The 15420-nt window shown below is 35.5% G+C and overlaps 1 protein-coding gene across 1 annotated transcript in view; it reads right to left on the bottom strand.

The window, feature by feature from the left end:
• Positions 1 to 1244: 1244 nt before the first annotated feature.
• LOC111050764 overlaps positions 1245 to 15420 on the bottom strand; it is a 116182-nt gene continuing 102006 nt past the window's right edge. The window contains exon 6 of the mRNA XM_039426423.1: positions 1245 to 3720. Within this exon, the coding sequence (XP_039282357.1) occupies positions 3408 to 3720 (313 nt within the window). The 3' untranslated portion in view covers positions 1245 to 3407. The remainder of the gene's footprint in view (positions 3721 to 15420) is intronic.

Genomic DNA, 15420 nt, shown 5'->3' with positions numbered 1-15420 from the left:
AGCTATTACGTACTTGAAAGTTGAATTGCTTTCGACTTCTAAACGATCCATCTCGAAATAGACTGCCTCAATTATTGCAAGCTATTGAGTGTGCAGAAGTTGGCATTATCAAATTGTAATTTACTGTTCTTAGAAACGCAAATGCCTTGGCAAAGTTGGCAATGTACCTTTCCATCAACTCCTTTTCCTCATCTGTATTTGCCTTCAAGTGTTCTGTGTAATTACCCTAACAAAGCCTCTGAAGTTATTGTCCCAAACTTAAAACTTCGTTAACTGGGTACGCTAGATCCCAAAGGAAGCAGTTAGTGTGATCTCTAATTACTTTGGGAATAGCTTCTGTAGCAATAGAGCAACTATGAAGAAACAGTTTCCCACTTGAACCCTCGCTTCTAAATATTCGTGACCTACAATATCAAACAAAATATCAATATCGGGGTAAGTGTAACAACTTCTGCAAAGCTCTGAGACCTTTGTAATTAACATATTATTGTATAAGTGTAACAAACTCGGCAATCCAATGCTCTGAGACGTATGTAATTATTGTATAAATTGGATACGGGGTTTCAATGGGTCCTGAGAAGTAGAAGTCAAGGAAAACCTTGAGTTCAATACTCAATACTCAAGGGCGTAACTTTCACTCCTGTCCACCTTTTGCAACAGAACCAATTGGTTAACATACTTCTGATTATGTGTGAGAATTTCCTATATGAATATTAATTATCATCATACACACTGTTTTTCCCAATCCACCTCCATAACTAACTCCCTGTTACCCTACACAACCATCTTATCCGTGCACAAGTATAGGCTCTAATATAGGTTAGAATACAACAAAAATGTATACACAATCTGTACACGGATTTTATGTAAACTGGAAAATCTACGATCTTACTTCCACTCATATATATATATTCTGATACACAACAATAACAGTAAGCACCACTGAGAAATATATATATATATATCACATTGTACCTTCTCATAGTAACTCACCTATGGTAAGATTAACGTTATAAAGTCAGCACCTGATACGGTTAGGAATTGACTGGACCTTGTAAGGTCAGGAACTATCCTTGTCTGTCATTGGATAAAGCAGATAGCACTATCCTTTTCTAACTCCACACAGTTGCCAAGTTGTTTGTAGGTTATGAAGAAATATAGTGGAATACCAGAAAATTATTATTTTTATCTCAATTATGAAAATCATTAAAAATCAATGAAAATGAAAAAAATCATGGAATAGCATGAATACATATTTATCATGACGAAAAAAATATTCTTGAGATGGAATAGATCATTATAGACAAAAATCAACATTATTCAGAAAAATATTACATCAGATATACTGGGATGACTTGTGCCACAGCTGTGAAAGGCGTTGGGAAGGAGAATTGGCAACTATGCCGTCCTACCTTTCAACTGAACTTTATAACGTTAATTTCACTTCAAATGATTGCCTCATAAAAAACTTAAATTATTGCCTCTTGGTTCAAGGGGCAACAATATTCCATATAAACATTAGATTCGTATAAAGTTGCAAATACTTAAACGCTATTATTTGGCAGATTATTATAATTTGAAACACTAAATAATAACAGTTATAATATTGTTTTTGATTAATTATAGAGAATATCTTTCTTCAACACTTTCAAGTTTCCCACTCAAGCAAGAAAATTGTTTTAGTCACATCACTATTATCAACTTATTGTTAAGGTAATATTCATACAAACCGCTTCATTCTGCTTATTAAAGCCAAAGCCATTTCAATACAGAGATCTATTGAGAAAATATGATCAAATATACTTTTAGTCATTCACACATCAATCACTCCTGAAACTCACACCTTATCAATAATAATTATAACATAAATTATTATGTCATTCTATACACATCAATTATATTAGAGAAGTCAGGTGATAATAATCATTGTTGCCTACTGAATTCTACTGTTTGTTTTGTTTCTCTGACAACAGTTTCAAGATGATACAATCAGCGACTATAATCATGGTTGACAACGTTTGAAATGTTCGATTTTCGTCACTATAAACTTGAAAATGGAGCTCCATACGAATTTAATGAATTAGATGATCCACTGACCTTCCAACATGACACAGACCCTCACTTTGAATGTTCCTTATTAACTCGATTTTCAGTAATCCAACAATATTGACATTCACGTCATAAAGTCAGCACCTGATTAACATTGGTTTGTTATCCTGTGTGACATTGAAAAAAATCATTCTCTTGCCCTACACTGTTGCCGGATCGTTTGTAGACTATGTGGAGATATGGTAAATTATTAGAATATTTTGATCTCAGTCTCAAAATTCAACGGAGAGTCAGCAACGATACAGTCCTATGATTTCCACATTCTATAACGTGAATCACAGTACATTGTAGACTACATACAAGTTCAATAGATGCACTAACTTTTCCACATTGATACTGGATATTTCAGTTTTATAATGATCGAAGGTGAAGAGACGTTCATACATAAATACTGAGTTTTCCATTCTTCATAATGATTAACGACATTGTGTGTTTTCAAGTCGTCAGCATGAGAGAATACTGTTGGTTAATGTATGTAGATGAACACTCACATCAGGTGAAGAGCGGCGTATTGATATCACCCAGCACTAGCCGAGAGAGCGTTGGATGTTGATACTCACATTAAGCTGCACACTATAAGATAGCCGATTTAGATATTCACTATACGCTGCGTACAGACTTGAACGCCACGAACAAGCGCATTTCACTTCCTAACACCTGATTATTTCTGTATTCGAATAGATAAAGATAAATAGTAAGATACAAATATAATAAGCGTAGCATCAGCTGATGAGAAGTGAAATGCGTGTGTTAGAGGCGCTCAAATCTATTCGCATCTTTAGCTGAAGATTCTTTCCCACAGTAAAACTGAATTTTTCGATTTCTTATAATGGAATTTGCTTGCTTTCAAGTTGTCAATATGGGACTATTTTATGTAGATGAACACTCACATCAGGTGAAGAGCGGCGTATTGATATCATCCAGCTCCAATTGAGAGAAGGTTGAATCTCGATACTCACGACAGGTGAAGAGACTTTCCCACATTAATACAGCATTCTCGATTCTTTTTAATAATGAATGACATTGTTTGTTTAATGAATGACATTGTTTGTTTTCAAGATGTCAATAAGGGACTATTTTATGTAGCTGAACACTCACATCAGGTGAAGAGCGGCGTATTGATATCACCCAGCTCCAGTCGCAGAGAGGCGCGCATCTGCTTGACACGTTCGCGGCGCGCGGTGTGTTCGCGGTGACGGCGCTCAGAACCGGAGCGTTGCACACGACGTGCGCTCGAGCTGCGCGAAGTCCTCGTCTCAGACGTCCGACGCACGATCGGACTGCGAGAGCAGATGGGATCAGGAACTATGCAGGTAGACACTTGCGTTGGTCGAGCGCACACTTGCGTTGGGCGAACGCATACTGGACAATCGGGAACTGCTCGCCTGTGAGTGGACCGAGGCAAGGCTGTCGCGCTCCCTGAGGCTGGCAGAGACTGAGGGGCCTGAGCGACGTCCTACCGCCCCCGGAGCGGAAGTGGGTGCCGCCTCCGCAGTCACCGTCGTCACCGCCTCCAGCCGACGTCGCTGGTGTGCCGCCTCATCCTCCTCGTTGCGACGCTCCTGCCGGTTGCTCAGACGGAAATAGCCGCGTAGTCTCTCCTTTGTCGACCTGCACATTCAGATCACAATTATTGAGTTGTACAATTCTATTTGTGTATTCAGTGTGGTGTAGAATCATGGACCCTAAAGGAGGACACAATAACTAGACTCAATGCATTTGAATTATGGCTGTTTAGAAGAATCCTGAGGATACTATGGTCATTTGAATGCAGTGTTTTAAATCGTATTATGTATTTTTCATTTCTATGATTATCTATATATATATATATATAATATATATATATATATATCAATTATTATTGTATCACTAATTGGAAATATTTTCTAGTGATTTTGTATTTTGGCGAAATAAAGTTTCTTTCAAACTTTAGCAACCATGAGGTGCTATGAAGGATGAATACACCCCCAGATCTGGTCAACCACATTAAATGTCAGCAACTTAAATATTTGTGTCACATAATGCGCAATGAATGCTGGTGCGAGATATTGCAAAGCATCTTGTAAGGAAAAATAGAAGGCAGGAAAGCTCCAGGAAGAAGAAGAATTTCCTAGTTGACCAGCCTCAGAGCATGGTTCGGAAAGACCTCTACTTGATTGTTCCGGAGTGCAAGCAACAAATTTATAATAGCTAGAATGATCTCCAACGTTCGTAACTATTCTATTCTAAGAGAGATTCAATCATAATTCTGTTAATCTTTCAATGAATCCGTGATACACATATGAGATGTCCACATTATGAGATGTCTACAAATTTGAATATTATCAAGCATGAATACAAGAAGACGACAACGTCTACAACATTGAAGAGTAATTATATGTTGAAAGTTTGTATGAATTTTTACTTCTGATTATCTAGCGATATCCACGGAATCCTGTTGTTGATGATAAACTTGATATTTAATATCATCTTATCATATAGTATCGATCGAGCAGTCGTAGCGAGCAGACGTAGTTTTTTTTAGTGAGAGTAGTTGAAATAGAGTATGCAATAGTTAAAGTGCTGAGTTCAGTGTTTTAATTGTTGTGCGCGAGCTCAGTGCCATGCGCCGAAAAATCAGTTCAGTGCTGAATTATCATCTAGTCCGGCTAAGGAATGTAAAGAATGTGAGGAATGTCGACTCCCAAAAGATTGCCAACCTTCCTACTGCCAGAGTTCGAAGAGGAGGAGGAAACAGAGGACGACGCAACTATGAGTCAACTAACACCGGCTAGGAGCGTTGAACCAGCGTCAATGACTAGAAACGTCAACACTTCCCCAGAATTGTTTCTAAAAACGAACCAACTAAAAACTGCAACGGAGCAGTTTTTGTACAATGCATGGAAAGAAGTCACTTTCCAACAGAGTGAAGAGAGAGAAAGAATGCATAAACTGGAGAAGGAGTTGGAGAGAGCACGGTTGGAGATTAATCAGCTGAAAGAGATATTTTCATCAGCATCCACAACCACACAGAATCTTCAATCTTCAGCTTCACATACAATGCAACCAGCATCTTCTAGAAGTAGCAATAAAAGTTATTCACCACCGAATTGGGAGGAAGAAGAGAAAATGGTAGCATCAGAGACTGAATGGATTCTCCCTAAACAAAAGAAGAGAAAAATCAGTGACTCACCAGAAAAAATAAGGCCTGCAACTGATTCTACAAGTATGAAACCGACAGAAAAGAGAAACAAGCCACCGCCAGTCATATTAAGCAATATACAAGAGTATTCGAAAATTAAAGAGGCATTGAAACGAGAAATCGAAAATTAAAGAGGCACTGAACATGAATACAGAGATTTAACTAAGATGTTGAATGAAGCTAAATATGAATGGCACACGTACGAAAATAAACAAACTCGTCCAATTCGTGTCATGGCTAAAGAGCTTCATCCATCATGCGATCCAGAGGATATAAAGAACGATCTTCTAAGCAGAGGCTTTCAAATAATCAGTGCTGTCAACAAAATGAAAAAAGTGAAGAAAGATGGAAAAGAACACATTATCAGACTTCCAATGTTTATGTTAACATTCAAGAATACAGAAGATACAAAAAGAATATTTGAAATTAAACATATTTGCTACATGAAAGTGAAAATTGAATCAATTAGAAGTAATAAAATGATTCCACAGTGTAAACGTTGTCAACGGTTTGGTCATACACAGACATACTGTCAACATGTGTGAAGTGTGCTGGAAAACACTGGACTATTTCGTGTACTAAGGCTGAAGAAACCCCAGCCAAATGTTTCAATTAGGCTGAGGCTCACCCAGCTAACTACAGAGGCTGTCTCATCGCTAAAGAACTTCAGAGAAGAAGAACTGAAAAAGAAAACCTAGTTAAAAGAAGTAGCGAAGTACCACATACAACTAAACAGAGAAACTTCACTTCAAAAAAGTACACTGGAGAAATATCCTATTCCCAAGTAACAAAACCCACTCCAAGCCTACAACAGGAGAGCCAACCAAAGCAACAACAACAACCAGTTGAAGTCAATAAGGTTTTGCAGGAAATTTTGAACAGTTTAAATATTCTTTCTGGACGACTTGACAGCTTGGAAGGGAAGAGTAAGAGTATCGAGAAGAAAACTAGAGAATGAATATTGCGAGCCAACAAGATATGAGGATTGCTACTTGGAAGAGTAAGAGTATCGAGAAGAAAACTAGAGAATGAATATTGCGAGCCAACAAGATATAAGGATTGCTACCTGGAATGCCAATGGAATAAATAATATCAATAATAATAGAAAACAAGAAATAGAAATATTTCTAAAGATACGAAATAAAGATGTTTGCCTCATCTCTGAAACCTATTCAACTGAGCAGACTCACTTCAAAATCAATGGATATAATGTTTACGAAACTATTCATCCTCAAAATCAAGCAAGAGTTGGAAGTGCTGTAATAGTGAAGGAGAGTATTAAACACTATGAAGACTTCAGTATTCAAAGTAATGAAATACAGCTAACTGTAGTTGAAATAGAGTCCATCAACCAGAAAATACTTGTTGGAGCTGCATATTTTCCACCACGTTACAATTTAAAGAAAAATGATTATACAAATATTTTTCATCAGCTTGGAGATAGATTCATAGTGGGTGGAGATTTTAATGCCAAGCATAAGGATTGGGGTTCAAGACTCACGACTACCAAAGGAAAAGAACTCAGAGAGGCTATCCAGGAGCTGGGCTGCGAATTCCATTCAACAGGGACACCTACGTATTGGCCAACAGATTTGAATAAAACTCCAGATCTTCTAGATTTCTTCATAACAAAGAGAATATCCAGTAATTTCATCGACATTGAAGAGAGCTTTGACCTGGATTCTGATCATTCAGCTGTAATTCTCACACTTAGTGAACGAATAATAAAGAAAGAAGACAGACCAATGTTAGTCAACAGAACAACAGACTGGGAAGCTTTTAAAGTGGATTTGGAGAATGAAATCAACTTGAATATTCCACTTAGAACAACTGAGCAGCTAGATGAAGCCGCAGAAAATTTCATGTGGCAAATCCAGAAATCAGCCTGGAAAAACACCAGACAATATACCAGGAAAACAAAAGGATGCAATTACCCTCTGGAGATTCGACAACTTGTTTTAGAAAAACGAAGGGCAAGAAGAAGATGGCAACAAACTCGTGATCCTGCTGACAAAAATATCTTGAATAACAAAACACAACAATAAATTGAGAAGAGAGATAAGGAAACTAACTGAGGAATCCATTAATAACTACCTTCAAAATTTGACAGCTGATGCCAGTACAGATTATTCATTATGGAAAGCAACAAAAAGAATTAAGCGGCCAATATTACAAATTAGAAAACCAGATGGTACTTGGGCAAGAAATAACAGAGAAAATGCAGATTTATTTGCTAATCATCTAGAAGAAATCTTCCAGCCAAACAACATTCAATCTGAAATTGATCCTGAAGAAGATATAATGGATGATATAGATACAGAGATTGATCCAGTTTCTATAAATGAGGTTCAAGAAGAAATAAAATATAATATGAATACCAAAAAAGCACCTGGGTTTGATCTGATTACAGGTGAAATCTTGAAGAAACTTCCAAGGAAAGGTATTGTCATGCTTACATATTTATTCAATGCATCACTCCGATTACAGCATTTTCCTACAATTTGGAGGGTGGCAGAAGTCACTATGTTGCAAAAGCCTGGGAAATGTCCTCAAGAAGCAAAATCATACCGCCCAATATCACTTCTACCTGTAATTTCAAAGCTTTTTGAGAAATTGCTAATGAAGAGATTGACTCCTATCATAAGCAGGAATCATAGCAGTAATCTGATACCAGCCTATCAATTTGGTTTCAGGCAGAAGCACTCAACCCTGGACCAAGTACATAGAATCACCAATGTAATAGAGAAGTCATTGGAGAAAAAATCGATATGTTCAGCAATCTTCCTTGATGTGGCACAGGCATTTGACAAAGTGTGGCATGAAGGACTGATCATTAAACTTCATAAAATTCTCCCCACTCAACTTGTAAAACTTTTAAAATCATACATCAACAACAGATTATTCAGAGTAAAACAAGGTGACGACGTCTCCGAATTGAAGGAAATAAGGGCTGGAGTTCCACAGGGTAGTGTTCTAGGACCAGTTCTTTATGTGCTGTACACAAGCGATCTTCCTGAATTGGATGCAGTGACAATAGCTACTTTTGCTGATGATACTGCAATACTGGCAGAAGGGGAAACAGTACAAGAAGCAGCCACAAAACTACAGAATGCTAGCAACAGATTCAGTGACTGGACCAAAAAATGGAGAATTCGATTAATGAGATGAAGTCTATTCATATCAACTTCACAAACAAAATTATCAATGACCCGATTCGAATAAATCTGAGTGGGAATGTAGTTCCACACAGCAACACAGCAAAATACCTTGGAATGACTCTTGACGCCAAGTTGAAATGGAAAGAGCATATCAAGATGAAAAGGAGCGAGCTAGGACTCAAATACAGTAAAATATATTGGCTGTTGGGCCGTCAATCACAACTCTCATTGGACACCAAGTTATTGATTTACAAACAAATTCTAAAACCTGTCTGGACGTATGGAATTCAGCTATGGGGCTGCTCTAGAACATCTAACATCAGTCAGATTCAAACATTCCAAAACAAAGTACTGCGGAACATGGTGAATGCGCCCTTGTACATAAGGAACAGCGATTTGCACCGAGATCTGCACATCCCCTATGTGACCTGTGAGATAAGACGATTGGCAGCCCATCATGAGTCACGTCTTCATCAACACGACAACACCGAAGTCATCCAACTACTAGACAACACTGAACTCACTAGGAGGTTGAAGAGAACAAAGCCCTTCGAGTTGGTGTAGTGCTAGTGGAGTGATCAAAGTATATTGAATAAAAGTGTAGTGAAATAATTTAAAGTAGTGAAATTATAGATTGGAGCTGTAGGCTTCACTGGAAGACGTTAGCAATAAAAATTAATTTAGGATAAGAAATAACAGAACAAAATTAATGGTTAGTCCTAGTGACTAGTTTTAATAGAAATAACAAAAAAAAATCTTATCATAATATTAAACCAAGGTGATATTATCTTGATATTCAACTGTTTAGTAATTCTTGTTGCACCAAGTTCATTGATTAGTTTCCAGATTGGATTCGGAAGCAGTGTTCGGGAGATTGATTGATTGATCAATTTTATTTCATTCGCCAGGTCTGAAGAGACCTTTGGTAAACATCAAATTACAGAAATACATTGCAAGCTCGAATCACAGAAATCAAGAAAAAACAAAAATTTAAAATGTGAATAAAATTACTTCATTTATTTGAGTAATAGAATCATTATGTTTTTAAAATGAGGTCAGATACTTATACAAAAATACAAAGATAGAGAGAATGATTATTAGTGGAAGTAGGACAGTATGATATGAGTGGAAAGCTTGTGTATATGTATCAGTTCCCATTTGATATCATCACCCACTGAAAACAAAACAAAAACAAGGCCTTGGAGAAACAACGCGTTGAGCATATTTTTATGGACGAATAATATTTACACACTCTCAATTCAGAGCAAACACTTGCATAGAGCGCGAGCTTTTACATTGCTCCTGTTTAAGCCCTCCGGCCTTCCAGTCTCGTTTGCTCACAGGGGGTGATAAATAGGGCGGAGTTGTGACCCGTATTCATTAAGCATTGAATAGGATTCCCATGTACTTTTGCATTCTAATCCTGATAAAAAGTGTCCCAGTATGTTACACATTAACTATTCCAGCTGTTGGTTTTCTTCTCAACTGAGACTAATACCATAGAGGGAAAACAGCACAAGATATGCTATCTCTACTGTATGCTACTACTTATTCTTCCATAAAACCACTCTCTAAGATTTCCATCACATTTTTCTCCCCATGACACGTTTCTCTCACATCATTCATCTTAATAACTGTATAATCACTCTAGAGTGGACATTCCTGAATGTTCCACTCCATCAGCTGCTACATGATTCACCGACATAATGTTCACTTTGAGATTTTTTCAAGTTTATCACATCATCAACATAAAAAGTTAGAAAGTCCCCATGTGTTCCAGACTCATTAGAGCAAGCGTTTGAGAAATGTTGAGTCATTTGTGGAATGAGTTTTTGACAGATTTAATGACTTCCAAGAAATATACGTTGAAATACATGCTTTTCATGTGAATGAGCCTCACATATGTTTTAATTGAGTCAACATAGTTTAGCAGGCATCTTCATTCTAATTGAAATGTACCGTAATTAATTTTAATAGCAGTACTTGGAAATGGGATATTATTATTAAAATAATACATGTGAAATTTGCACACTTTAATAAATTATATTAGGCTACAGTTAAATAAAGTTGGTGTAACAACCGAAACTAATACCTGATTTTTCTGATACATCAGTAGTTTTGACCGATGTCAAAATTATACATGTAAAATTTGCACACTTTAATAAATAAATATTAGGCTACAGTTAAATAAAGATGGTGTAAAAACCGAAACTAATACCTAATTTTTCTGATACACCAGTAGTTTTGACCGATGTCAAAATTTTACATGTAAAATTTGCACACTTTAATAAATAAATATTAGGCTACAGTTAAATAAAGATGGTGTAACAACCGAAACTAATACCTAATTTTTCTGATACATCAGTACCTAGTTTTGACAATATCAAGTAGTTTCCTTCTAATATGGATATCTATCAGAATGGATATAAACACAGAAGGCTGTGAATATGAAGAGTTGTAAGTGTTTCGATTATTAATAATGCACATTTTTAAGGTTGGAATTGCCACGAGCCAGGCAACTTTTTTTGTAAACTTTTTTGGACCTACAGTGGATGGTAAAAATTGATTGAATCATTTCTCATTTCTACCAATAGTTACATGATTACAATTTTTTTCATTTTCTGAGTACTAGTTGTGATCTTTGTGAAGAAGTTCATAATATTATCATAGTTCATATTGATCATATTATAGTTGTCATCCATAGTGAATTAAAAGACTAAAATATCGGGGCACCGAGCTTCGCTCGTTATTTCTATTTATTGATAAACAGAACACAATTTATTCTCTAAAATAATCGTGTTTATATTTTACAGCTGGCTATACGTCAGCTTATGAATTTTGGGGATGCGATATTTTGATTTTCAACAGAATCACTCGCTCACTTTTTACTATCCACAGACGACGAAAGTTTCTGCTGTTTCAGCCAAGGATGAATTATCTTTTTAATGTCGTTCAGCGAGTTTTCCCAAGGATAAGACCTAGTGCAATCGAATTTTTATATCATAAACCTACTATGTTCCAAATTTCGTGAAAATCTTTAGAGCTGTTTTCGAGATCCGTTGAACACAAATAACCAGATATGAATATAAATAACCAGATATAAAAATACAGAAATTACTCACTTAATATAATAGGATATTTGAAGAGACTTGGAAAGTTCCACAACATTAATATCCACTATATAAACTTTATCAGAGACTAGATACATTGTCCAACCATATCTAGATTCATTGAAAATCGAGATACCGGTTTCGATTATTACACCATTATCAATCTCTGGTAAACTAAAACTGAAGTACTGAGCAGCAGTATTCATAATAAAGGCCGAGCAACCGTTATTAATGGAAGCCGTGACCTATCAATGTGAACGTCTGCCATTGGTCTAGACAAGCCCCTTCCTGTTAGAGGTTCATACCATTGATATATAGTTAGATGACTAAGCTATACCTTCAAGCGTTTGGAAGCATGATGCCTCCTTCATTTCTCGTCGCCATTGAATATCGGGCAAGAAGTCAGGCGCCCAGACAAACTTATATGGGAAAACATCGCCTTTCATTGCGTTATATCTTTCGACATACTTGATGGATTTCAATATAATTATTTTTCAACTTTTCGTCATTTCCATTACCATGTGATACAATGATTTGTTCATTAAACATTATTTTTAACTCGACCAAACATCTAATTTAGTGAACCTACCTCACTACAGATTTTGATCCATTCTATTTGCAAATGAATCTCATTTTTAAAATATTTTCCCATTACCATGTATTTAGGATATGGAAAATAAAACATTTATTATAGATCGCTAATATTACCGTATATTTTATTAGATGGCAAATAATAATAAATTAACCGTTATCACAATATTTCGTGAAACTGTTTCTCATTCGTTTTGCAACTTAAGTATAGGTACCTAACTCCTATACTCTATACTCCTATATTTGATATAAGATAATAAATAACTACATACGGTATTATAAGAACGGGAAAAATAAAACAATAGCAATGATGAAGAATTTATAGACAATTTTAGCAAATAATATTTTTTATAATACAAATTTAGCATACAATATTTTCATAGTTCACAAAATATTACAATATAAGACAAATTAATGGAATGGAATATGGATACCTATATTGGATCTATGGAAATAAAATATTTATTATAATATTACCGAAACTTATATTTTATTACTTGGAAAAAATTAAGATGAATCAACCTAAGCACAATATTCCTTGAAACGATCATTTGGCACTAGGCTTAGCCTGCATGAAACATGACCGATGAAAATATAAAAATACTTATGTATGAAAAGAAATATTTTTATCTGGCGCATGCCGATTCGTACATCCATAAGCACTGCATGAAACTACCATACTTTGAATATTTTTTATTGCTTCAATAAAAAAATATTTTCCCTTGATAAATGCACTTTTCTACCATAAGTTCAAGGAATGTGACATTTTCAATTTTTTTCATATTTGATTTGATTCATTCTTTATTTTTGTCTTACATTCATGAGTTGAAGATGGACATTAACCAAGGCAAAAACTAGATGAAAATAAAAATAAGACAATTTCAATAGGTTATATTTACTTATAACTACATAGCTACTACATATTAGCATAGAGAAACAATAGCGTAAGTAGATATCCCATGGTATAGGGAATTTATGTCGCAACTTTTAAGTTGCGACACAGTTATCTCAAGCCGATCAAACTCTAACTTTACAGTTAGACTCTTAAACAGTTTAACTCAGTTAAACTCTTAACTTTACAGTTAGACTCTTTACATTAGACTCTTTACAGTTAACTCTTACTTTACAGATCTCTCTAACTTTACAGTTATCTCAAGCCGATTACTGTCGGTTTTTGTCATTTTTTACTGTTTTGTTGGGGTGAGAGTTCATAAACGGCACAATTTGAGAGACTACCAGCGTCACACAGCTGCATAGGAAAGAACTATGTGAACTATCAGCTTGGGATAACAGTAAAACTTGCGACATAAACGCCCTATACCATGGGATATCTATGCTATCGTTTCTCTATGATATTATCCACTTATATTGAAATATACATCAACGTTTTTGTAGAAAAAAGAAAAAAATAAGTAACCAGAGACAAACGAATATTCTTATTCTCTTCTCTCTGATATAACGTAGTAAGAGTAGATGGTGACACTCGTAGTGGAACCAAAATAATTTCTGAACAATAAATAAAAAAAAAATTATAAGTAGGTTCCAAGATCAATCTTTTTTCAACATGTATCTGGAAAGAAATAGCATAATAACAATCCAAATTGCAACGGGAGCTATGGAAGAGTAATATTATTGAATATTTATTTTTGTGGATTATTCATGTGTTGAAAAACAAAACAAGACGGGGAAACATGAAACAACCAATCACGAAATACGTTTTGCTATTGATACGGTTGAGTGTATTCAAGCCCCAAATCGCCGCTTTCCATAGGCTATTTTCGCTTCTTTGTGAAAGCTTCGTTTCTTTTTTATTGTAGGATATTGTGAGAGACTGAGCTGTTCTACAGATAGACGCTATTGCAATGCATTCTCAAAGCGTTCTCCACTTTCATTCCGACTGTCAATAACATATTTGAAATTTCAACGTGGATCAAAGGGCTAGAGAGAGTTGGGAAGCCTCTCTCGTATTCACTTGTTTCAAGATATATCTGAGTTTTCTGTGAGATACCTTGCATTGATATTCAGTGAGTCTTACATGATCAGCATTATTCATTCCTTACTGAGAACATGTTCCCAATACTGATCCTATTATTGAATCTCTCTAGTACTACTCAATCTATTCAGTGAATGGATATTTTGAGGCGCACAAGGACAGTATAGTGTAACCTGAATTTTGATTTTCTGACGTCATCTATCTAGTTAACTGGTTATGAATATACAAGAATGAATTGAAGGTAAAAAATAAGTTAGTATCCATTTGCCACAAAGAAATTTAAATAGAAGGTGGAATTAGTAGCTATTTGCCTCAAAGAAATAGAAGGTGGAATTATTATGTTTGGCATAAGAAACCCGAAAAAATGATTAATTTAGGCCTACTTACATTATTCTGTGTTCTGTGGGCTGATAAACTTGAATGTAATAGTTTTCTATATAAAATATTACACGGCTATAGAATGTTTCAGTAGCCTCGTAAGTTGCAAGAGCCTTCAGGGCTCCAGAGAGTTTCAAATTTCCAAAATACTGCAGAAGAAATCTTTTGGGGAACAACTTTTCATTTTCACATTGATGGAATTCTCTCCATATCAGAAGGGACGATATGGACATGGAAAATCGATAGTTTCGCATGAGAGAAGATTATAATCACTATAAGTAGAATATTTTTTTTATTATAGAATGATTATAGATTGTATGTTAGTTGATCTTGCTATCGGAATTCAAATTATATTTATTCATCAATTAATGATGGAAACACAATCATAATCAAATAATAATTAGGAATGAAGAAAAAAGGCTTATTGCTCTTGGTATTCAGAAATATCGGGGACCGAGCTTCGCTCTGGAGTACTAAAGCATAAAAAATGTATTACGAATGAAGAAATTTTAATAACATTCATAGTTTATTCAGAAATGTTCTATCTAATCACAGTAAATTGAGATTAATTCCCAGAGGAATGCAAAAATTTCCCTCACAAAGGCCCGGTTGCACAAAAGCCGGTTAAATTTCAACCCTGATCAATTTCACGTGAACCAAATCAGAGAGGACCATTTCAAAAAGATGGATCTACTGGAATCAATCAGGACTGAAAATAACCCAGGTTCTTTGCAACCGGCACTAAGTACCTGACTGAATGATTACAAAAGTTCAACAGCTGAGTCATAATTTTGACACAGTCACATCCACATGAACTCGCCCACTCACTTTCATCATCAACAGACAACGAAATAATTATTATCAGCTGTTTTTCCAAGGATGGATAATAATTATCCTTTT

The sequence above is a fragment of the Nilaparvata lugens genome, chromosome 4, assembly GCF_014356525.2.
Source record: "Nilaparvata lugens isolate BPH chromosome 4, ASM1435652v1, whole genome shotgun sequence".
In the NCBI taxonomy this organism is placed as follows: Eukaryota; Metazoa; Arthropoda; class Insecta; order Hemiptera; family Delphacidae; genus Nilaparvata; species Nilaparvata lugens.
The sequence above is the reverse complement of the archived record's forward strand: the minus strand, read 5'-3'. Positions and strand labels throughout refer to the sequence as shown.